The sequence below is a fragment of the Tiliqua scincoides genome, chromosome 3 (genome assembly GCF_035046505.1).
Source record: "Tiliqua scincoides isolate rTilSci1 chromosome 3, rTilSci1.hap2, whole genome shotgun sequence".
NCBI classification, from domain to species: domain Eukaryota; kingdom Metazoa; phylum Chordata; class Lepidosauria; order Squamata; family Scincidae; genus Tiliqua; species Tiliqua scincoides.
In genome coordinates, this window is record NC_089823.1 from 60,444,452 (window position 1) to 60,468,430 (window position 23,979).

The 23,979-nt window shown below is 45.2% G+C and overlaps 1 protein-coding gene across 1 annotated transcript in view; it reads left to right on the forward strand.

Annotated features, from left to right (window-relative positions):
* LOC136645039 (trifunctional purine biosynthetic protein adenosine-3-like) overlaps positions 1-23,979 on the forward strand; it is a 29,966-nt gene extending 5,987 nt beyond the window's left edge. Inside the window, exons 6-20 of the mRNA XM_066621295.1 lie at positions 729-854; positions 2,941-3,028; positions 3,706-3,791; positions 5,705-5,873; positions 6,655-6,909; positions 8,653-8,816; positions 10,337-10,535; positions 12,613-12,864; positions 13,171-13,323; positions 14,349-14,552; positions 15,245-15,394; positions 20,712-20,842; positions 21,524-21,665; positions 21,890-21,999; positions 23,731-23,979. Of these exons, the coding sequence (XP_066477392.1) occupies positions 729-854; positions 2,941-3,028; positions 3,706-3,791; positions 5,705-5,873; positions 6,655-6,909; positions 8,653-8,816; positions 10,337-10,535; positions 12,613-12,864; positions 13,171-13,323; positions 14,349-14,552; positions 15,245-15,394; positions 20,712-20,842; positions 21,524-21,665; positions 21,890-21,999; positions 23,731-23,979 (2,478 nt within the window). The remainder of the gene's footprint in view (positions 1-728; positions 855-2,940; positions 3,029-3,705; positions 3,792-5,704; positions 5,874-6,654; positions 6,910-8,652; positions 8,817-10,336; positions 10,536-12,612; positions 12,865-13,170; positions 13,324-14,348; positions 14,553-15,244; positions 15,395-20,711; positions 20,843-21,523; positions 21,666-21,889; positions 22,000-23,730) is intronic.

Sequence of the window (23,979 nt, forward strand, 5' to 3'; positions counted from 1 at the left end):
AAAGGTTATTGTGCTATTCATGGAGGCCATTTTAAAGCTGTCTGTGCCATTTTGCAGGTCTCTGCTGCGTTCAGGAAGCCAGCAAAGACCTTCAGAATGTCAATGGAGACCCTCAGAATAAAGCAGAGATCTTCAAAATGGCACTCACAAATAGAATGCTTTAAAATGGCCATGGGAAGCTTCACAATGTCAGCATGTAATGCATGTGCCTTGAATGTGTGAGGATGTGTTACCCATCCGGCAGGGTATCTCACACGAAGGAGGACGCTGCTTCCCAAGCCACACTCTGTCCTCCAAGGGTCCTGAAGAGCACATATCCCTAAAGCCTGCAGGAGCACAGCTGAGAAAGAGGGCCCTTCTGGACCCCTGTCCTACCAGGGGAAAAATCCAAAATTCGATCCAACCTCCTCAAACTCCTTACTGGGCATGCAAATTCATCCCTTCCTCTGTCACCAGAGCTCAATCAGAGGGGAGGTGTATCCATTGTATCCATTGGGTAAAATTGAAGATATCCTTCCATGAGGATAGCTAAGGGACAGTCCGTCCCCCACCCGTTCCTGGACCTTCTATAGAAAATCATGGTATTGATAAAGAGGGATGGTGTTAATATGTTTAGTAAGAATAAATCAAACTCCTTATAAAAAACATAAAGAGCAAAGAGTGTATAAGGTGATGTTAGTGCATTTATATGTATCCTTCGAATACTGTATTTTGCATTTTTGTCACAGTATTTGTGCTTTGTGGATGGCATCACTTTTGCTCCCATGCCAACAGTCCATGTCGAGAAGCAACTGCTGGATGGAGATCAGGTTCCAAGCACTATGGAGATGGGAGCTTATGGTCCTGTTCCCCAGGTAGAAATAAAGGTTTTTTTCCTCTTCCACTATCCAATTACAATATGAAAAAGCTCAAGAATCACATGTTCTGTAACTTCTTTAGTGACACGTGCTAGCCTTTTGGGGCAAATTATGATGGCTTTTTCAAGATTCTAGTGAGCTTGTGTGCATATAGGTTAGGGTCCTCTCCCCTACTACAGGCCGAATCCGGGTTTGTCCTCCCCGCACCCAGTACTTTTTATTTTTGAAGGGAGAGAACCAAGGGCTGAGCTTTGAGCCTCTTTCTTTCTTTTTGCTTTTATGTTTATAAGGTTATTTTTTAGTTCATTGGCAGTGCAATCCTAACTTGCACTGGAACAGGGAGGCCAGAAGGCCTGCCCTGTATCCATCACGTGTTTCAGACTGCAAGTGGCTTGTCCTAGGGCAAGGGGAAATGCTTCCCCTTACCCCGGGGAGAGCCGCTGCAGCCCCAATGGGTCTACTTGGATCTGCGCCACCTAAAGAGGTGGTGCAGATCCGAGCAACCTGGAGCTGTGCTGTGCTGCCTTGGAACGGGATCAAGATCTGGCACAAGTGCTAGATCCTGGTCTTACCCCCAGCTCTCCCGCTGCCCATCCATGGGCCCACCTGCTGCCTGCCCTCCCCCGCCCAAAAACACCTCCTCCCCACCTTCCCCACACCTCTCCGACTCCTGCCCAAACTTACTCATCATTGTCGCAGCGGATGATTCAAATCATCATTGAATGCAGCCTCCGCAGGCCAGCACATGTCCTTGCACCAGCCCAGCTGATTCAAGAGGAGGTGCAAATGTGCTTTATGTCACATTTGTGACCCTCCCAGGCCATCACAAGGGACTTGTGCTGGCCAAGTGCTCTGTTTGAATTATGTTCTTGGGCTCTTTAAATGCCCCAACCATTTTTTTTCCTTTAGCATTGTGGTGGACAGGACAGAACACATGTAGGAAAAAATACTGTAAGCCAGTGGTATTCAGACTGGGGCATCGTGACACCCCAGCCTGAAGGCCCTGGCCTCTGCTCCCTTAATGGGCAGGGGCAGGTGGGAAGGCAGTGACGCAATTCCCAGGATCACATTGCTAATGGGGCTGGGGATGTACTCACCAGTCCCTGCAGGAGCCTTCCTAGGGTGTGGGGAGCCCTGCGTGAGCACCTCCAGGGCTCCCCAGGTGGTCTGAAGTGAAAGTAAAGCAATTGCACTCCATTTCCAGTTTTGCGGAAGTGGAGTGCAATTGCTCTACTTTCACTTCAAAGCGGCTGGGAAGCCCTGCAGGCACTCGCGCAGGGCTCCCCACACCCCGGGAAGTCTGTTGCAGGGACTAGTGAGTACATCCCATTCCCTGCAGTCCCCCTGAGTGGCGCAATCCTGGGGATCACGTCGCTGCCTTCCCCGCTGCCTCCCTCCCTCCCCTGCAAAGACTTAGTGGCTCTCAAACTCTCCCAGAGAGTTTGAGAACCACTGCTGTAAGCCATGCTGAGAAAATGGAATAAATTGAAATAATAATAAATTAGTTTTAAAATTCCATTACATCATAAACTGCCTTGGGCAGTTCCTGATGGGGAGGAAAAAGGCTGGAAATGTTTATTTGTTTAAGGTAGTGGTTCCCAATCTGTGATCTATGGATCACAGGTGACCTGTGAGAAACTTAAAAGTGTTCTGCAAGTTCACACACACAAATTGGCCTTCAGTAATTTTAAAAAGTGCTTCTGCTCAGAGGCATCCCGATGAGGTGTGACACCAAGCACAGCCATCACCCCCATGGCATGGTGTCACTCATGAGCTGGACTGTGTGCCAGTCATTTTTGAGACTGCCCACCTGGTTGGATGTCGTCCACAATGATTCCAATTTTTGCTTCAGTTGTCCATGGTCTCCTAAAGGTTGAGAAACACTGGTTTAAGCAATGGTTAATCCCATTGGCATTAATGATGAGCATGCATGTTCCAGAGTTCCAAATATTGGCACAGAGCCACAATAGGTAGCTTTGCTGGCAACCCCCATCTTTTGTTTGTTTGTGTCATCTCTATTCTTTGATTTGTACATTGAGGGGAAACCAATTCTTAGTGTGTCAGTTTTTCTGTTGCTCATTAGATTTCTCAAGTTCTTCTAGAAAAAATTAAAGGCACACTTGTTCAACACATTCTTGACTGCATGAAGCAAGAAGGCATGTCATATGTAGGTAAGAGCTTACATACCTTAATGTACTTCCTTAAAGGGTATCATACTTTATATTTGCATATGATACTTCACCTGCTTTGTATGCAGAAGGTCCCAGGTTTGATCACTGGCATCTCCAGGTAAGGGCAAGAAAAGAATCAACATTTGTTCTTCTCCATACAGGTTTACCAGCTGTTTTATATCAAATCAAATCAAAAACCTTTATTGACATAAACAATAAAACCAGGGTGTTGAACAAAAAATAGCCGTATCATACATTAATTAAACTCAACTTCTTGAAACAATTCTTGTATAAATACTATAAAGTAAAGGTACTCGTACTTTGCCGTATTGATTTATTAAAATCTCATTCCTGCCAGTTAGTAACTGTCTAACCGTGTCAATTTCAGATCCGTTAAATGACTTTTAAAAAGGGCATAAGTAGTAAACCCGTAAATCAGAGTAACAGTCACAATTTAGTAAAATATGAGGAAGTGTAGCTCTTTTATATGAATTCCAACATGCAGAGGGGGTTATTTTGATACTGAAATCTTGATCTTCCACTAGTAATACTTGGGAGACTTGTTGAGCTTCACGTCTTCTTTTACTTTAATCTAGCTATATGCTGTTCAAAGATTTTAAAATGTGCATTTTGAATTGACTTGCATCATTCTCTGGTTCTTCATTTTTTTCATCCAGGTGTATTGCAAATAGAATTAATGCTTACCAAAGATGGTGTGAAAGTCATAAGCTTTAAGTGTCATTTTGGTGACCCCCAGTGCCAGGTATGAAACAAATGACCTCAGCTGTGCACAATAAAGTTTCTTGTTCACTTGGTAGACAATCCACTTAGCCCGTATTTTCAAGCTTTAGTATGGAAATAATAACAGTTTGCCGTATAACATTGTTGTAAAGATTATTGGAATAATGTTTGAAGTGTTTTGAACATCCTAAAGAAATAGTTCCCAAACTTTTCAGCTGGCGGCTCCCTTGACCCACTGGGCTGTTGGCTGAGGCTACCCATTAGAGCTACAATCCTATACGTTGTATAAGGCAGTGTGTTTACTCAGAATGTGCAGACCAATCCTAACTAACTCCCCAAGCAGTGATGCAGCCGTGCTAATGTGGCTTCTACTGTATCCTGTGGGGAGGGGGGGAGGTTTGCATGTTGTAGCCTCGGGGTAAGGAAACATTTGTTCCTTTGTCCCAAGTTAAGTTCCAACAGTTGCCATGGGTCAGCTCAGACCTGTGCCAGCTCAATAGGCCATGAAGGCGGATCAGGCCCGGGAACAGCATTAGGATTTGGCAGATGCTGCTGCCATTTAAACCCACCCCCTTCCCAGGCCCGATCTGCCATCCTCCTCAACACCTTTGCCTCCTCATTCTTTCCACCCCCTCCTGTCTACCTCCTGACCCCTGAACTGTTTTATCTGCTCTGGTGGGCATCCGGCATCTTTGCATGGACTCAGCTATTTGTTGCTTGCGGCAGTAGCCAGGCCGCATGCACTGGTGCTATCGCATTTGCAACAGTCATATAGCAGTCTTATGCCTTGCATTGTGCACCAGGTGTTCTGCCTATAGGATTGGGCCATATGTCCCACTGTGTTCAGTAGGGTTTACTCCCAGGAAAGTATGTATAGGTTTAAACCCTGATGTTGCTTATACTGAGCCTTTGGTGCTATCTCCATTTGGATATTTTCAAAATGGCTAACACATGCCAAAGCATGAAGTGAATAACCCTTGTACAATTCAGGTTAATAACCTTTGCCTAAGTAAAAAGTGTACTCTTCAGATCCAGACTGAACGTTAAATATACCTGAAGTAAGTCATAAGAAGAACAGCTTTGGAGGCTTGCTTGATCATTACATGATCTTGAAAGAAAAAAATCAGCTCTTTATCAAGCATTTCCTTTTGGCAGTATAGGAATAAAACAGCAGCAAAAATAATAATGTCAATAATAGTTGGAGGTGGTTTTGGGTTTTTTTTCCAGTCATATGAAAGTGGAACAAACAGATGCATGGTTATTTCAGTTTCCATTTCAATATACAGGTGTGTGCCACTTAATGACAGGAATATGTTCTCCAATCCTCGTTGTTATGTGATTATGTCATTAAGGGAACATCCAATCTATTGCCTTTGTTGTGTAAACAGACACTCCCTGCCAGACACTAGCTGGCTGCACAGGCTCCTGGAGATAGATTGCCTCTTCTTTGCATTAAGAGCCTCTCTGTTTTGTAGACAGGGACTTCTGCTGCAGGCTATGGGAAATGTGATTACCTCATTAAGATTATCTTTACTGTGCTTTGACCACTGTCATATATGCTGTCTGTCATTAAGCGAACCATTGTTAAGCAGTTAAGCACCTGTAATTGGAGCAAAAATGACCACAGCTCCCCCAGTGTACAAACAGTTTCAGAGAGGGATTGGGAACATGGAGCATCACAGGGCAATTGATCTTGTTAAGAGTGAGGAACACTTGGAGTATGAAGATGTAGAAGAGGGACATCAAAATTTTATTTTTCCCCACCTTTTCTGGTGCATTCTGACCCCACTATTCCAGCAAGGGTTAAGGAAATGCTGTGAGCCTCTGTAAGTGTTGCATTTGTCTTGTAATCACCATAAGCTCATCTCTACTAGTTTTTGAAAGGTAGTGTTTAGGATTTGGATTCACATTCACTTACGATGTTCATTTTTGCAGGTTGTCCTCCAGCTTCTTCAAAGTGATCTTTATGAAGTGATGCAAGCCATTATCAATGGCAGGCTCTGTGATTTCACACCAACTTGGTCAGATAATTGTTCTGCTGTGTCGGTTGTCATGGCAAGTGAAGGGTATCCAGAATGCTGTAGTAAAGGCAAGGAGATCACTGGTAATTCTTTTATTGTTACTAGTGCCGTTACAAGAGACAATTCGTAATCTCATTTGTTATTTGATGGTAGTCAAGGAAAAATTCCTCAATAATCCTTTTTCCAGTTTACTTGATTTTCATTTCAAGAGTCTTTCATGACTCTTAGCATCAAGGGTCTTAAGAGGGAAACTCAGAATAAATAACAAAATGGGGGTTTTCCAGTGAAAACAGGAGACTCATCCATCATGAAGTGTGGGAAATGGTAATACAGGTGGGCCCCCATATCTGAAGATCCAGTACCTGCAGATACAGTTATCTGCTGATCTGGGGGGGGGGGAGGCATGCACCCCCATGCTCATTAATGTTTAAATTCTTACTGGTGAAATGTTTCTCGCTTCAACAGCTCATGAAGCATTCATGCGTGATATGGGCAGGCCACTGGCAGCCTGAATGCTCAAAAAAACTAGTTTGACACGAAGTTAACTGCTTCCTGTTACTGTTCAATCTACTGTAGTCAAGCATTCAGGCTGCCAGCAGCCTACCCACGTCACGCTATGAGCTTGAAAGCTTATAGTGACCTGTTGAAACAAGAAACATTTAAACAGCAAGCATTTAAACAATGCTAATCGGCACAGTGGAGGGCTGCAGAGAGAGGGTTTCTCCATATCTGTGGTTTCTGTATCCATGAGAGGGCTAGAACATATCCCCCATGGACAGAGGTCCCTGCTTGCACAATTCAGCTGCTTATACCTATTGACATATACGGTAATAATAGAACCAATTTCCCTTTCAATTTTTGTAGGGCTCCTTCAGGCAAAAGAATTAGGCCTCAGGGTCTTCCATGGAGCCACTACAATACAAGATGATAAAGTTGTGACCAATGGAGGCAGTGTCCTTACAGTAACAGCTGTCAGGAAGGACCTTAAGTCAGCACTGGAAGATGCCTACAAAGGATTAGCAGCAATTTCTTTCCAGGGTGCAACTTACAGAAAAGATATTGGTTATCCGGCTATGAGGTTCCTTGGTCAGTCTGTGTATGTAAACAAAGTCATTGACAGTTGATTTATTTTTACCCAACATTTACTATTTTGTTCCACTAAATACCACTATCTTAGGGAGAAAAATGTCAGTTGACAATTAAGTATAGTATGTTTCTGTTTTAGAAGCCCACCACATGAAAAGAGAATTGCAGATTCTACAGCCTGCAGTGTCTTGGTTCACCCATCGAAACTGTCAACCTCAGATGGTTTCAGATCAGGTAAGGACAGGTTGTATCAATGAATTTCTAATTTGGAAAATATTTTTAAATCTTCAGATTTCTCCAGTGTAAAACAAAAGATTGCACGTGGGCACCATTCAATTTCTTGCCTAAAAAGGAGGGCACAAACTGTCTTGATATTGCCTCTCCTTATCCTGGGAAAATTATATCCAGCTCTTTGTGGATGAAATGTTTTCCCAAACCAAGATCAGGAGACTGACTTATGAACAACTATTTCATGTGCTCACTTTAAGCCCCTGCCTTCATATATTCATCCTGGATGTCTATAGAAACCTTTTATTAGTTTTCATATGCAGCAACGGCCTTACCTTAGGCTTACACTTTGGGAAGACATTTCAGCTTTCTGAAGAAATGTCAACATATCTCCTTTGTTCTTGCTCCACATAATTGTACTAGCTGAATAGAATATTATGCAAGCAGCTGTCTATGATATCATATTGCAATTTTAGGTGAACTTAAAACCTACGGTTCTGCTTTCACCACAGTGAAATTAGCTACAGTGGTAGCACCTGCTGCTTTCTGCTTTGCATGTAACCAGGCTCTGAAAGCATTTACAAGAAGATATATAAACAACTGAAGTGATCTTTAGCAGGCACATTATCTAATACTTCCAATTTAAATGTTTTTAAAGGGGACTGGAGAATTTCATCCACAATAGCAACCAGTTTAGGATTCCACAACCCCCTCTAAGGGATGCTTTTTTAAATGTTACAAATAAATTTTATAAATTATTTTTTATTTTTATTTGCAGTTCTGTAACAAAGGGGAGGGAACATGTGAGGGACATGTCCCTATAATCTCTTTTCCAGTAGAAATAAGATTTATTCCAGGTTTTTTCATTAATATTTCTTGTGGTTGGTTCAGACATTCAGAATCTGTGCTTGATGCAAATCCACAGCTCACATTGATGATTCAAATCAGATTTATGCTATCAGAGCACCGCATTTTTCTTCCACCACAATCACAGAAATTGGTTCTAAGTAGTTTATCCAAAGATGACACAAAGTGCATTTTATGTTTTATACAAGAATGGCTCTCCAGTGACTGTTGGAGCATTTCCTGGAAAGAAAACATTGAATGTCTGAACTAGCCCTTAATCTGAAGCCTCAGAAGAAATTCAAACCAGCTCGTTCTCCACTCTATATCCACAATGTCATGTGTTGACTTGAAGGTGTAAAACAGCCAACACTGATCACACAGCATAGACAGAGATCACATATTGTCTCACATCATCACAAAACACATTAGTTTTTCAAAGCAATCGGCTCCCATGCACAACTTTGCAAGTTATCAAGTGATGAGAGAGATGCCATGCTGTGTCATATCAAATGACACAGGTGCATGTGCGAAGCAGCCCACAAATATCTGAAAATTCAAAACAGCAACATGTTGTCCAATTACATTATCTACAGAGGTATGTGCTCTTACCTCCTTTCTAATCCTTTCTCACATCCCACCCCTTGTGTCAATGATTTAATGATAAGTATGAGATTGTTGCAAGGAGAACGATACGGCTTTCAGTTTTCACTAGCAATGCTGTTATCCATGTGCCCTTGGCTTTCATGTACTTTGTAGGCAGCTGTGGGCACCAGGGAAGCATCCCTGCTTTCTTTGATTTAAGAACATCTGGTTATAACGATCCCATTTTGGTATCCCAAACAAAAGGCATTGGAACAAAACTGAAGGTAAGCAATGGCATGTCAGCTTGTATTAGGCTGCAATCTTATACACACTTACCTGGGAGTAAGTCTCACTGAACACAATGAGGCTTATTTCCAAGTAAACATGCATAGGATTGCACTGTTAATTGTGCAGAATTTTGTGGTGCTATCTCCCCTACAAACAGTCAGATCAGGATGGAATAGCCTTTTCATAACCACGCAAGTGACTTACACACAAACATTTCAAATATCCTTATGTTTTTCAGTACCTGAACGCATAAGTCTTTCTAGACAGGCCTTGCTCAACTTGTGATCTGTCAAGTTGAATGCAGTCTACCTGCACATGCAAAAGTGACCTACAGAGATAAAATAAACATTCTTTTTTGTTGCTTATCTGGGACTGCAAAAATGCAAAGGAGGGGTGTCCCAGTATCTGGCAAGCCATGTTATTGTTAATAGGTTTGTGATCATAAACATTTGCTGATATAAAATTTGCTGATAAACTGTCTTATGGCCGAAGCCCCAAGTGGTCTCACACCATTGGAACGAGTGTTCTGGTGGCATAAGTTCCTTTACAGCTGTTGTAAATGCAACCCACTACCCGAAGCAGCTGGGCTGTTGCCACAAGTAGCAACAACAGCCCACCAGCAGATCCATCATATCCTCTGGTATCAGAAAGTCAGTGCTTCTGACTACCTTCTGGCCACCAGGAAGTGCTTTATAGCAATTTCACAATGGCCATCTCCTGGGCGGCACATGTGAGACTAGCCCTGGCTCTGGGTTGGATCGGACCATAAGTCTCCAGCAGAGACAGTCTGAGCCCAGGAAACACTGACCCACTGGAACTTCTCACCACTCAAGGAAGTGGGATGTGAGCTCATTACAATATACTGCTGGGGGGAGATCTGTATTCAGTATTCTGCTCATTGGGTCACAAGTTGTTCCAGCATGCTCTTAACAGAGATAATTAAACCATATGCAGCACAACTCTGAGGTACTTGTGTTAGTATCCAATCAAAGTGTTTGGGCTTTGACTGATCCCTGTTAAACATTTAACTGCTGAAACCTGCCTGGAGTCCTGACCCTAAGCAATCTTGAACCACTGTTACTGTTCCTCTTGAGAAGCCAAGTCTCTCTGCAACAGCTATTGAAGTCAATCTTTCTGGAATTGTGCTGACCACTTCTCTTCCCCTCCCCATTGAACTACCTTTTGATAAGTATTTCTCGTGCCATGATCTCTAAACACTTCTTTCAGCACCTATTTTCCCTGCTCAGATTGACTAACTAGCTCCTAGCGGTGATGTTGTACTGAACTTTTGTCTCTTTGTCTGATTGTTCCTTGTCTGGCTGTCCCTCTGTACTGTAACGCTGTTTTCTTGGGCATCAGTAATTTATCTGGGAAAAGATCAGAGCTGGGGGGTGGGGAACCATGACTTAAGATGGAGTCTTTGGTTCCAGCAACACTGCTGTCAGATATAGCCTAAGTAATACATGAACCATGCATTCATGTTAAAACCCTAGACTGATACACTTGCTTATTACAGATTGCCCAGCTGTGCAATAAGCATGACATGATTGGTCAGGACTTGGTCGCCACGTGTGTCAATGATATCCTGGTTCAGGGAGCCGAACCCCTCTTCTTCCTTGACTATTTTGCCAGTGGGAAGCTTGATGTTGGAGTAGCTGAAGCAGTCACAGATGGGATAGCTGAAGCTTGTAAACGGGCGGGATGTGCTCTTCTGGGTAGGATCACTTGTTTTCTTTTGACATTTTTTCTTTGCATATTGGTAGCTACAACTTCTCGTGGTGGTAGTGTACATTCCCAGTTGCAAGGAAATAGCCAGAGTTAGGAGCTCTTCCAAACGAGAAAATGCCACACAAAAAAAGTATGGAATAGACTGACCAGATTTCGATGGGCACTGTCAATATCATGCTCCTATGCCTGAGGTATTCAATCTGTGCATCCCGCCTGCCTAGGGAGGCGTGGCTAGCCGACAGGGGCATCGTGAGGCATCTGGGGAGAGAGGTAGCCACAGCTGCTCTGCTTTGCTGTGCTCAGCTCAGCTGCAGGTGCTGCCTCCTGATTTGCTGCTTCTCCGAGTCTGAGAAAGAGGTGGGTGGGGTAGTGTGAAACATGGTGGGGGAAGGTGGGAGAAAAGGCTGGCTGGGCATCAGCAGAGGTGCCGCATCTCATCATGGAGCTCTCTCCATGTACAATCTTGCCCCAAGGACTACATTTCCCAGTGTGCCCCTCATCCTGGGATTGGTCAAGGCTGGAGGTGAGGAGGAGAGTGCGGAGGTGCTGCATCTCATCAGCACAGGGTGCGCTCCTGACAGGCTTCAAACTGGGAGGGGAAGAGTAAGCTCAGTGAAGGAGGGAGCCAGCCTGCTCTTAGTGGGGAGGGGGGTCCAAATGCCCCAGCCTGCATTCCTCCGTCTTGCCTGGGGGGAATGGGGTGGCATCTGCATCTGCTGGGGTGTATGTGTGTGAGTAGCCCCCATCTACTTTGGGATGAGTTGTAATCATGTTCTGTGTGGCTGCAATCCTTTCCACACTTTCCTGGGAGTAAGCCCCATTGACTCAAATGGAACTTACTTCTGAGCAGACCTACATAGGCTTGGGGTCTGTGTCAGCTTAACGCAGGATCCTCACCTTTCTCTTTTTCCTCCCTCTTCAAAAAAGAAAAAAAAGCCACTCTTGATGGCTTTGTCTCCAAAAATTGATTAAAAATACAAATCCCCATTCCTTTTCAGCCATCCCCTCTTTCCTCCTGCCTTCTTGGGGGGGGGGGGTACTCTGTTGGCTGCTATTGTAAGACAAAAGGCACAATCCTAGCTAGATCTACTCAGAAATAAGTCCTATTGTGTTCAATGGGACTTACTCCCAGGAAAGTGAGGTTAGGATTGCAGCCAACCAGTCTCTAGGTTTCAATTTGCATCAGTTTGCAATTAGCAGATACACACAAAGCAAAGTCTTCCCCTCCCCCAGCAAATTCACCACTTCCCCCCTCCCTTTCCCAAACCCTCCAGGTGTGCTGCTAACAAACTCAGGGCACATCCTAACCAGGTCTACTCAGTCCTATTTTGTTCCATGGGGCTTACTCTCAGGTAAGTGTGGTTAGGATTGCAGCCTCAGAGTGCTGGCAGCTGTTTTTTTTGTTTTGTTTCTAGTGTACAATTATAACACCTTCATCCCCATTTTGGGGGTAACTGAGGTGAGATGTTGTAATGGGGAACCGTGGCCATAGGACAACCATTGTCCTATGCCATGGATGGAGCACATGTAGTTTGTTGCAGGAGAAACTGCCATACTGCAGTGAAACCACCTGTTTGCCATTTACCTCTCCCCCTTTATAACAAATGTTATGCATGCTGCAGCACTAAAGAGAGACAGCCCTTATTTCAAGTTTTTAATCTAGTGACACGCTGGTGTTGTACTCTGGTGCAGCTTGGCTCTGCATAGTCCTGCCCATGACCCTGTTACAGATGTATAAATTTAGGATATTAGAAAAGGATATTGGGGGTGGAACTGAAGAATGTCAGTGTGAGTGTGTGTGTGTGTGTTTTACACTTGAGGAATGGCTGGGTCTACTTGAGGCAACATGGGCCAACAGAAGCTCTGGGGGTTCTTCTGAGTATCCTAAGTAAATGACTTGGCGAAGTGTTTGTGACTGGTAGGATGCGTTATGTTCACAAACACAGTGACTTATTAAGCATACTGATATGAAAGCAAATGCCACTGAACGTGGTATTTATTTGTATCTTAGAAATAAGCTAAGGACAGATTTTCAAACTGTTGTCGGTTTCTCCCTTTTTCTAGGAAGTGAGACCAATGAAATCCCCAGTGTGTGCTCACCTGGCAAGTACAATCTTATTGGCTTTGTGGTTGGTGCTGTGGAACGAGGAATGAAGCTTCCTCAGCAGGAGAAGATTGTGGAGGGAGACACCCTAATTGGAATAGCTTCTTCTGGTCTTCACTGCCAAGGGTTTAGTCTTGTGCAGAAGATTCTTTTAACATCATCCCTGCATTGTGTCTCTCCAGTCCCTGGTGGCTGTGGGGTCCAGACTTTAGGTATAGTGATGTATTTGCCTTACTCTGGACCTTTTTTTTTAATTAAAGAAGTACCATGTAGGTATATTAGCAAGTTAAATTAATGATTTGTTTTCCTATCTATGGCTGCCTGTTTTTAAATTCATGGCACATTTCTTAGATTTATTGGTTTCCATCTTTCAAAGTGTCTTCAGAAACTTGCTTCATAACATTCCATGTTGCTTCTGGCACAGCTGACACCTTGTGACAAAGATCTTGTCTTTGTGTTATAAATCTGTGTGAATGATTTTGTGTCCTCTTAAAGTTACTTCACTCATACGTTGACAGGAGAGTTGTTGCTAACTCCAACCAAGATCTATAGCAAAGCCCTGTTGCCTGTGCTTCGTTCAGGAAATGTAAAGGCTTACGTCCATATTACTGATGGAGGACTACTAGGAAGTTTTCTTCAAATCCTTCCTGAACAGTTTAGTGTTGTTCTGGGTAAGTAGGAAAATAGTTTCTATTATATATTTATATATAGCAACCCTTATTTTTAAGATAATTATATATTACCTTACTTGGGGAAGAGAGGGCTTGGCAGTAATAATGTCATTTTGGATGCTGGTATTCAAATAAACAGTGAGAGGGGGAGGAAAAGATAGAGATGGAGGGAGTGGGTTAGGGAGAGATGGAGCTGGACAGAGAGGGGAGATGGAGGGGTAGGGAGATGGGGAAAGAGAGGGGGAGAGATGGAGAGATAGAGGGAGGGAAGGAAAGGGATGGATGGATCTGGTGATATCTTGGTTGGCAGGTATTTTCAGTGGTAGTTTACGCTGAAGGTGAGGTAGTGGGCTGACCCAAAGCAAGTACCCTGCCAGCAAGCACAGCCATAAATCTACCTGCTTTGTGCTCTCTGCAACAGGGTAGAGGAGCAGTGATGAAAATTTCACATAATAGGATTTCTCTTCTCACCTGTCTCAATTTCACTTTCTGTCCTGGTCTTATTTGCAACCAGTGAGATTGAAATGAGCCAATGCAAAAAGTAATTCTCTCTCTGACAAAGTACAATTTTGATTACCCTTCTGACCTAGCTTCTTCAGAAGGAAGGCAAGCAAGAAGAGAGGTGTATTCCTTCCATCTTTCTGACCTGCAATTCCCAGGAGAGGTTGTCACTGTTGTTGCCTCCTCTGCAGGAACTCAAATGTTCTCTAGCTAGCAGCAATAGACAATATAAATCTCTGGATGTTAGGATAATGTTGCTTTGTTTTACCATTCAGTTCTAGGATTTAACAGGAAAGACCTCCATGAGAGGAGGTTGCCTTCTCTCACTTGTCTGCCTCACTTTTACAGAATTAACTTGGATGTAACTTAGTAGTGCCAGATTTTGTATAAAAATATTGTTAATGAGAGCAGGCACAGGAAAGATGACCTTGTGCCATAGCTGTAGTAGAACTAGGACAGTGTTGGTGTCTGTCACCAACTGGTTACACATGTATGGTGTTATCCTGTACAAACTCTATTTTCAGATGCTCACAACTGGAAAATTCCTGAACTCTTTTCTTGGCTCCAAGAAGAGGGAAGGCTTTCAGAAGGGGAAATGGCTCAAGTGTTCAACTATGGGCTTGGTGCCATATTGGTGGTACAGAAGGAGGTGGCTGGACTGGTTTTGAAGGAAGTGCAAAAAAATGAGGATGCGTGGTTGGTTGGGAAGGTTGTCCCCCATCTTTCAGGTGACTGAGGTTCCTAAGGTAGAAATGAGAAAAACATAATTTGCTTACCAAGCCCAACAAAAGTCCTAAAAATATCCTTATGACTTGGACTTCATTGAGCAGGTATTCTATTAAACAAGCATGTTAGAGGGAAATCACCTAATATTTTACGGTTGCGTTGTTCAAAGTAATGAGTACCTGCTGGAATGATCTCAGCTCTTAGAAACCTGCTAAACTCCAGGGCAAGTAACTCCAGGGCAAGTACTACTCATTTTGATTGCAATGGAAAATACATGTATAAATTTAGCTACTCTTTGCCCTGATGTAGGTAGCAAGGGAGGGAGGTGCAGTGGTCACCTACTGAATCTCAAAACTCCAAGTCATGGTGTTTGAAGTGATCACCAGCTTCTTGCCTGTCTTAGAGCTTGTTAGTCACAACAGCTTCTGCTTCACTTGTGCATTTGTTAGCTGTGCTGCTTTTTTTTGTTTACTTTTGTGCTGTTGCTGCTTTGAATAGTTGTGTTTTTTTTTGTTTTAATGTTTTTAGATCATTTTAAGGCATTCTAAGGAGCTGTTTGGATAGGAGATGTAGTATAGAAATGATTTTATAAGGAAATCTCCCTTCTAAATTTTAGCTGATTTTTAAATGTGCAGTAAATATTTTCACTGCTGTATTTTAAGCATGTGCATCCAGCTATCTTTCAATCCTTTAGGGCAGCCACGCGTAGCAATCAAAAATCTTCTTGGAGCATTGCTTCAAAGCAAATCTTCATTTCTGTGGAATGTTTCTGATGTAGTCGGTCCACTCCAGACCACACATACAAAAAGTAAAGTGAAAGTAGCTGTTCTCATCTCTGGAACAGGTGAGCTTGCAGTTTTACTACATACGACTAAAGCCATCTCTGCAGTGGGGAATTCTAATTCTGCCATGATGCAGGTGTGCGTTATCATGGTAGAGTTGCCTGTATGGCCTTAACTTACCTCTGATTGGGAAGTTGTTTCTTCCAATAAATGATTGGTGTAACTAGGATGATAGTTTGAGGTTCTTTTTTCATCTTTAAAATTCAGGAGAATGTCCTTTATTCAAATTTTATTAATCACACCATATTATTCAAACTCACTGTGAGATGTTTCATACCATTATGTTGGGCAATATCAACAATATTTAATGTATATGAACCACAGTATATACAGCATCTAGTGTACTATAGTGGCTAAACAACTGAGCTGCAGATCAGGACTTCTCTGGTTTGAGTCTCTCCACTGCTAGGTGGCCTTAGGCAAGCAAGTTCCTTTCAGCCTCAGCTGCCATATCTGGATAATACAGTATTTGCTCACTTTCCAAGGTTGTTGTAAGGATGTCCTTAAGATAATACATATGAAGTGCTTTGTGGCACAAGTGGAAAGCACTATACTGCTTTTGCGATCCACCAGGCAAACTGAAAGCAGGGCATTACCCCTTAAAGGGAGGGGCCCTGCAGGGAGGGCAGTGACAATGCCACAGTGATTGTGGCAGCGCCACAACCAAGGGGCTTGTTTGTTGCCCTGGGGGGCAGCACTGGCCTCTGGCAGAGTGTGGGAGGCTCACAGTCCCCCTGAAGACCTCCTTGCTGCTTTTCTCAGATTGGAAGCCACTTCTAGTTTTTGATTGAAGGCCAGTGCCTCACTGCCGGAGGCCAGTACTGTGCCCCAGGAAAGTAAACAAGCCCCTTGATTGCAGTGCCACTGTGATCGCTGTGGCGCCATTGCCACCCCCTCCCTGTCCCCCTCCTGCCCACGCAAACACATACCTAGTTCCAAACTCCCCTGGGGTCCAAACTCCCACTGCAGTATACAAATGCAGCGTATTATTCTTATTACTGCAAAGCATCGTCACCCTTTAAGGATAGAATTTCAAGCGAGCCATATTGGTTATATAATAATGAGAGAACCAATGTGTATAGAAGAGCCAGGAAGGGATAGAGCTTAGATTAGATCTAGCCCACCATTCTCCTCCTCCATCACACTTCTTCTGCTCCATTCCTCCTTCCTTTTGGAATCTAGGAAGTAGATCTGGGAGCTGAAATGGGCAGTAGGACTTCTTGCTAATCTCTGCCTTAGGGAACTGCATCTGTTGGCTTCATGAATCCTGATATTCTTATAGTTACTGCAGTCATTTGTACAGTACTGATACTACCCATCATCAATCTTTCTGTAACAATAAAGGAATGGCATAGCAATTACACAACTCCTAGTGCAGTGGCTCTCGAACTTTTCCAGCTCGCGCCTCCCCGATCCTTGTGGCCATTGGCCACGGCTCCCCATTACAACACCTCACCTCAGTTACCCCCAAAATGGGGATGAAGGTGTTATAATTATACACTAGAAACAAAAAAGCAGCTGCCAGCACTCTGAGGCTGCAATCCTAACCACACTTACCTGAGAGTAAGCCCCATTGAACAAAATAGGACTTCTGAGTAGACCTAGTTAGGATTGTGCCCTGAGTTCGTTAGCAGCACACCTGGAGGGTTTGGGAAAGGGAGGGGGAATTGGTGAATTTGCTGGGCAAGACAGAGGAATGCAGGCTGGGGAATTTGGACACACACACCCCCACTAAGAGCAGGCTGGCTCCCTCCTTCGCTGAGCTTACTCTTCCAGTTTGAAGCCTGTCAGGAGCGCACCCTGTGTTGATGAGATGCAGCACCTCCGTACTCTCCTCCTCTCCTCCAGCCTTGACCAATCCCAGGATGCCCAGGGCAAGGGGCACACTGGGAAATGTAGGCCCTGGGGCAAGGTTGCACATGGAGAGAGCTCCATGATGAGAAGTGGCACCTCTGCTGATGCCCAGCCAGCCTTTTCTCCCACCTCCCACCACCATGTTTCACACGCTCTCCCAGCCTCACACTGCCCCACCCACCTCTTTCACAACTGAAGAAAAGCAGGAAGTCAGCAGGTGCAGCTGAGCAGAGCAGAGATCTGCAGAATCAGCTGCAGCCACCTCTCTCCCCGGATGCCTCACGCTGCCCCTATCGGCTAGCCACGCCTCCCTAGGGAGGCGAGACGCACAGATTGAATACCTCAGTCCTAGTGCAATCCTAGTCATGTCTACTCAGAAGTAAATTCCTAGAGTTCAAGTGGACTTACTCCCAAGTAAGTGTATATAAGATTGAAGCCTTAGAATCTGAAACTCCTCCAGCTGTTCAACAAACCTTGTAAAAAATGGACAGAACATGGTGCTTTGCTAGTGCTCACAGATGTTCTGTCCTCCAGGTTTCCTGGTAGTGCAGCAGCCACGACTGCAGGGACGGGGAGGGGGGGTCGAAATAGTCTATTGGGAGTCCATCTCCCTTGCCAGGAGCCCTGTCCGGCAATTCACTGGGTTTGAGTGTCTATATGTCTCGTTGGAAGGGTGGGACAGGATTGGGATTCTGTTGGTGTACCGTCCGCCTTGCTGCCCAACAGTCTCCCTGCCTGAGCTGACTGGGTTGATCTCGGACATTGCATTGGAGGCCCCCCGCCTATTGGTGTTGGGGGACTTCAATGTGCACGCCAAGACCCCAGAGGTAGGTGCAGCTCAGGATTTCATGGCCGCCATGGCAACCATGGGCCTGTCACAAAAGATCTCTACCCCAACCCATGAGGCTGGACACATGCTAGACCTGGTGTTTTTGTCTGGGCAAAGGGATGGTGATCTGGATGTGGAGGAGATCAACTTCACTCCGTTGTCATGGACAGATCACTTCCTGGTGAGGTTTAGACTTGTTGCAACCTCCTGTCTCCGCAGAAGCGGAGGAACTTATTGTATGGTTCGTCCCCGTAGACTGATGGATCTGAATGGTTTCCTGAGGGCTCTGGGGGATTTTCCTGCTGCTAAGGCCAGTGACTCATCTGAGGCTCTGGTTGATCTCTGGAACACAGAGATGGCCAGGGCTGTGGATGAGATTGCTCCTGAGCAGCACCTCCCAGCCAGCAAAGTCAAAGTGGCTCCTTGGTTTACTGAGGAGCTTCAAATGATGAAGTGGCAGGGTAGGCGTCTTGAGCGATGGTGGAGGAAGACTCGTGACATATCCGACCAGACACAGGCTAAGGCCCACTACAGGGCCTACTCTGTGGCAATGGTGGCAGCGAAGCGCTCCTTCTTCTCTGCTACTATCGCGTCCGCACATAGCCAGCCAGCAGAACTGTTCCGTGTGGTACGGGGTCTCCTCCATCAGACTCCATCAGTGGATCAGGAGGACCACACGGAGGTCTGCTGTAACACCTTTGCCAGGCACTTTGCGGATAAAATCGCTTGGATTCGCCACGACTTGGACTCCATGTTGACAATGTCTAGTGATGTCCCTGTGGCACCTGTCAATCCTATTTTTTGGGATTATTTTCAGCTTGTAGAGCCTGAGGATGTGGACAGGATCCTTTGGAGTGTGAGGCCATCTGCCTGCCTGCTGGATCCGTGCCCAGCATGGCTGGTTAGATCTGCCCAGGAGGGACTGGCCAAGTGGACAGAGAGTAGTAAATTCATCTCTGAGGGAGGGGGTGGTGCCTCTGGCATTAAAGCAAGCAGTGGTTCACCCCCTCCTGAAAAAGCCCTCTCTGGATCTCTCTATATTGGATAATTACCGGCCAGTCTCGAACCTCCCGTTTCTGGGCAAGGTGATCGAGTGGGTGGTGGCGTCTCAGCTCCAGAGGATTCTGGATGAATTGGTTTATCTGGATCCCTTTCAATCTGGCTTCAGGCCTGGCTTCGGGACGGAGACGGCCTTGGTCGTCTTAGTGGATGACCTATGCCGAGGACTGGACGGAGGGAGTGCATCCTTGCTAGTCCTTTTGGACCTCTCAGCAGCTTTCGACACCATTGACCATGGTGTCCTTCTGGGATGGTTGGCCGAGGTGGGGATCGGGGGCACTGTTTTGGCCGACAGGTCCCAGATGGTGGTATTGGGGGACTCCTGTTCGGCACCCTGGCCCTTGAGGTGTGGGGTGCCACAGGGTTCTATATTGTCCCCCATGTTGTATAACATCTACATGAAACTACTGGGAGAGGTCATCTGGGAATTTGGAGTTGGGTGCCATCAGTATGCTGATGACACTCAGCTCTATCTCTCCTTTCCGCCTGACTCCAGGGTGGCTTTCTCTGTCCTGGAGTGCTGCCTGGAGGCAGTTGGGATCTGGATGAGGGCGAACAAGCTGAGATTAAATCCGGACAAGACAGAGGTCCTCCTGGTGCAGAAATCCACGATGTGGGTGCTGGACTATCGCCCTGCTCTGAATGGGGTTGCACTCCCCCTGAAAGAGCAGGTTCGCAGCTTGGGGTATCTCCTGGACTTGCAGCTCCTCCTGGATACCCAGGTGTCAGCTGTAGCCAGGGGTGCCTTTGCCCAGCTTCAGCTGGTGCGCCAGCTGCGGCCGTACCTGTCTCAGGTGGATCTGGCCACAGTGGTCCATGCCATAGTGACATCAAGATTAGATTATTGTAATGCGCTCTACGTGGGGCTGCCCCTGAAGATGGTCCGGAAGCTACAACTAGTGCAGAATGCGGCGGCTTGTGTGGTTGCTGGGGGTCGGCGGTTTGACTCTGTCACGCCGGTACTCCGGCGGCTGCACTGGCTGCCCATTCGTTTCCGGGCTGAATTCAAGGTGCTGGTTATGACCTTTAAAGCCCTAAACAGCTTGGGACCAGCATATTTGAGAGACCGCCTTCTTCCGTATAATTCGGTCCGTTCTCTAAGGTCATCAGAAGGGGCCCTGTTGGTTGTGCCGTCATTGAGAGTGGTGAAGGGAATGGCGGCCAGAAACAGGGCCTTTTTGGCGGTGGCACCTGCACTATGGAATTCCCTCCCTTTTGAATTGAGAGCAGCTTCCTCATTGCTAGCGTTCTGGCAGGGCCTGAAGACTTTTTTATTCAGGAAAGCCTTCGAGGCACCATAAGGGCTGTTTTTATAAATTTATAACTTATGCTGCTATGTAACTTACCTTGTTTTTAATTGTTTTTAAATGTTTTGTATTTTAAATGTGTATTTGTATTTTTTAACCTGATTGTTAGCCGCCTTGGGTGCCCTTCGGGGAGAAAGGTGGAATACAAATCCAATAAATAAATAAATGTTTTGAGTATCGATGGCAGGGCTGCAGTTTTCTGTTTTTTTTGGGGAGGGGGGCTCATTAACTATGGGTACTAGAGACTATGTTTGAACTTTTTTATTTGAGGTACCAGCCTTGCATCGCTTCTCACATACACAAAAGAGTCAGCCAGCTGTGCACAAGTTGTCGTTGTAATTGCCAACAGGTCTGGGGTGGAAGAACTGAAGAATGCAAATCGGGCTGGCATCCCAACCAGAGTAAGAAATGCATTCTATTCACTTATTTTACTAAACGAGGGGAAACCGATGTCATTATACATCAGCATCTTCTAGAGTATTGCCCTGCCGTTAGAAATTCTTCATCTGGCCTCATGTTTAGATTGTAATTAAATGTGAGGAAATGTTGAGTTAAAGCAGAAGCCACCTGGAGCCTGCTCTCTGCTAGGAATCTTTTACTTGGCTTGCAGGAGCTACGGAGTACCAGACTTGAACAGCCTTAGCTCAGCTTTGAGGCTGGACGTGAACCCAAGGAAATGGGCATGGTATGTTCCTCCTAACGTTTCAGGGAGCAGAGCTGTGTGCTGATTAAAAAAATCAAAACCCAACAACCAGATGCAGTCTGAACAGTGGCCCCCAGGAACCATAAAATTCTGAGGTGGCACTTGGGGGGGAAAAGCAAATAAACCAGAATACGTGGGAGGCAGGGATTTGGCTTGCTTAAGCCTTTAATAGCTGGAGGTGAGCACTAGGACCAGAGAGATACAACATCTCCCTCTTGTTGTATCTCCATCCCTGTTGCAGGCCCCTCTTGTATCTCAAAATGGTTTGCCAACAATAAAATTATTATCATTTCTCAGAATTCAGGAAATAGTTGTCTTTTTTCATTCATCTCTGTTGTAGACTGTGGCATGTTTTTCAGCATCCACCTTACTTTTTTAGGTGATTGACCATAAATTGTTTGGAAGCCGATCAGAATATGATGGAACCATTGACAAAGTCCTTGAGGAATTCTCTGTTGAGCTGATCTGTCTGGCAGGATTTGTGAGAGTCTTGAGTAGTGATTTCCGTAGAAAATGGAATGGTAAGCAAGCAGTGAGGGTTAGCTGTAGTTGTAATAAGTACTCAAAAAGGATTGTTGCTGCTGACTATGAAGCAGTGCCATCTATCAGCAAACCAGGATCATTCTACTTTCTAGGTTGAATGTATCTGCTCAATCGAAAGCATTGATTTTTAACCAGCCACATGTTGGGTTGTTGTCTGCTTCTTGCACTTCCACACTCTGAACAGTGATTTTGTTCATCATAGGAAAAATTTTGAGCACTTATCCATCGCTTTCACCATTAACCAAAGGAGTCCCCAAGCAGGGACTCCCACCGCCAGAAAACGTTGCCGGCTGTACAGTGCATTTTGTACTTGTAAGTATTTTCCTTTGTTTATAGAAACTGTCTTCTATATTTTCGAATAATTAAAATCATAGATAGCATGCATTGCCTGACTGTTGTGTATGTGGTAAAATTCAATTATGTTCAAATTATGAGTACAGTTACTATATAGACAACAGCCAGACAACGCATGCTGGCTGTTACACCTTGGTTGGTGATTTATGTAGAAATTGTAGCTATGGAGTATGGTTTTGTGTGTTCCTTTATACTTTATGCATAGGAATGAGGTAATTGGCATCTCACAGTCCAATCCTAAGCTTTTCGGCACCCACTGAAACAGCTGTGCCAAAATGGCAACCACTGTATCCAGTGGGCACCAGGAAGCAACTGGAGGTCTCTTTGGGGGAAGGAGACTTTTGTCCCCTTCCTCTGGGGAAAGCCCCAAGCCTTGCAATGGGGTTTCTCAAGTCTGCTCCGGCTATTTTGCCAGCGCTGAGTTGAGAGGTCCTATGTTGGGCTGGAAGGCCTGATGCGGGGTTCTGGATCCTCTGCTGGTCTTGCCCTCCCCACCCTACTCCCTTGCCCTGCCTTCCCTTATCCTCCCCCCACCCCAGAACACCTATTTCTCCCCCCCCCACCGCCCTGACAAACCTCTCCGCTGCCTGGAGCTTGTCCTTTACTCCGGGTGGTGTGTGGCTGGCTTGGTAGCTGGAACTGGGCTCAGCGCAGACTGGCACTGGGTTGGCACCAGCGCTGACCCAGTGCTGAGTGTTGTGGGTGTGCCTTATGACAAGTTTGTGACACTCAGTGCTGGCGTAAGGCCAGCATCATGAGCTCAGGATTGGGCTCTCGGAGAGCTCTCAATTCCTTGTGCTATATATCCCTGTCAGTACGTTGAAGATTCTAGTTGTCATTATACAGTACCATTTTTATATGTGCTCCCCAATTCCCTGAGTGTAGAAAAGTTCAAGAAGGATGCCTTTGGAGATCATTATTGCCTTGTGGTGTTTTTGTAATACTTGGTTTATTTACAAATATAAAGGTTGAACTTTAGAGGGAGGTAAATAGCAGAACACTTCTACAAGCAATACCAGGTTGCATCAGAGCCCCAGAGAGGCACTCCTGTACCCCCAAAAGGTGTTACTAGCTCCGTGCTCTTTTTCTGTCTTTCAGGCCATTACAGAGTAAGGGAAAACTGCCATCTTTACAATGATGACATTGTGTTGCCCTCTTGGGAGCGGATGGGAATAAAGGCACTATTCCTTCCATTTGAGCCCCTCCCATCAGGATTACATATCTATAAACTCAAAAGGCTCTTATAGTTTTCCCTGTTCTGGATATTTCAGAGCCATTAAGACCTTATTCAGACCTTATTTCTAGGAGGATCAGCCAGTGATCTCTTTGATAAGAGTTGGCCAACTGGTACCCTTTACCTAATCTTATAACAGTATTTGTGTGGTTTATCTAACTCCTTTCTTGGGCAAAGGTTGTTGCCACCCATCAATTCCTGTCCAACTTCTTTGCCCAGTTGTACTAATCTCTTATCCTCCATCCCATTTCTAAAGAACTTCTAATCATGGCTAAATCCTTTGTCTTGTGTTCGGTTGAGCCGTTCCACTGCACTTCATGTCCGAACGAAAGCCTCTACTGGTCTAAAACCTGGCTAGATTTCATTGATCCTATCTGGTTCTAGCCCATTCAGTTCTTCTGTTACAGTTGGTGTGGACATCCACTGTATTGTGATGGGTTTTCTCTCTTTCTCAGGAGGATGCTCATCTCGAAGCAGTAATTTTACAAGAGCCTGCCTCCGTGAATATAGAAGACACAGAGGAGACCTTGTTGGAAAAGGTCAAAGAAGCAGAGAGCCGTGCATTTCCCATTGCGCTGCAGCTGGTTGCCAGTGGCAAGGTGCAGCTTGGAGCAGATGGGAAAACCTACTGGAAACGAGCAAGTCAGAAGCTGAGCCATCACCAGGAAAGGCAGTACTGTTCCTCCTCTCATACTCCTCTTTAG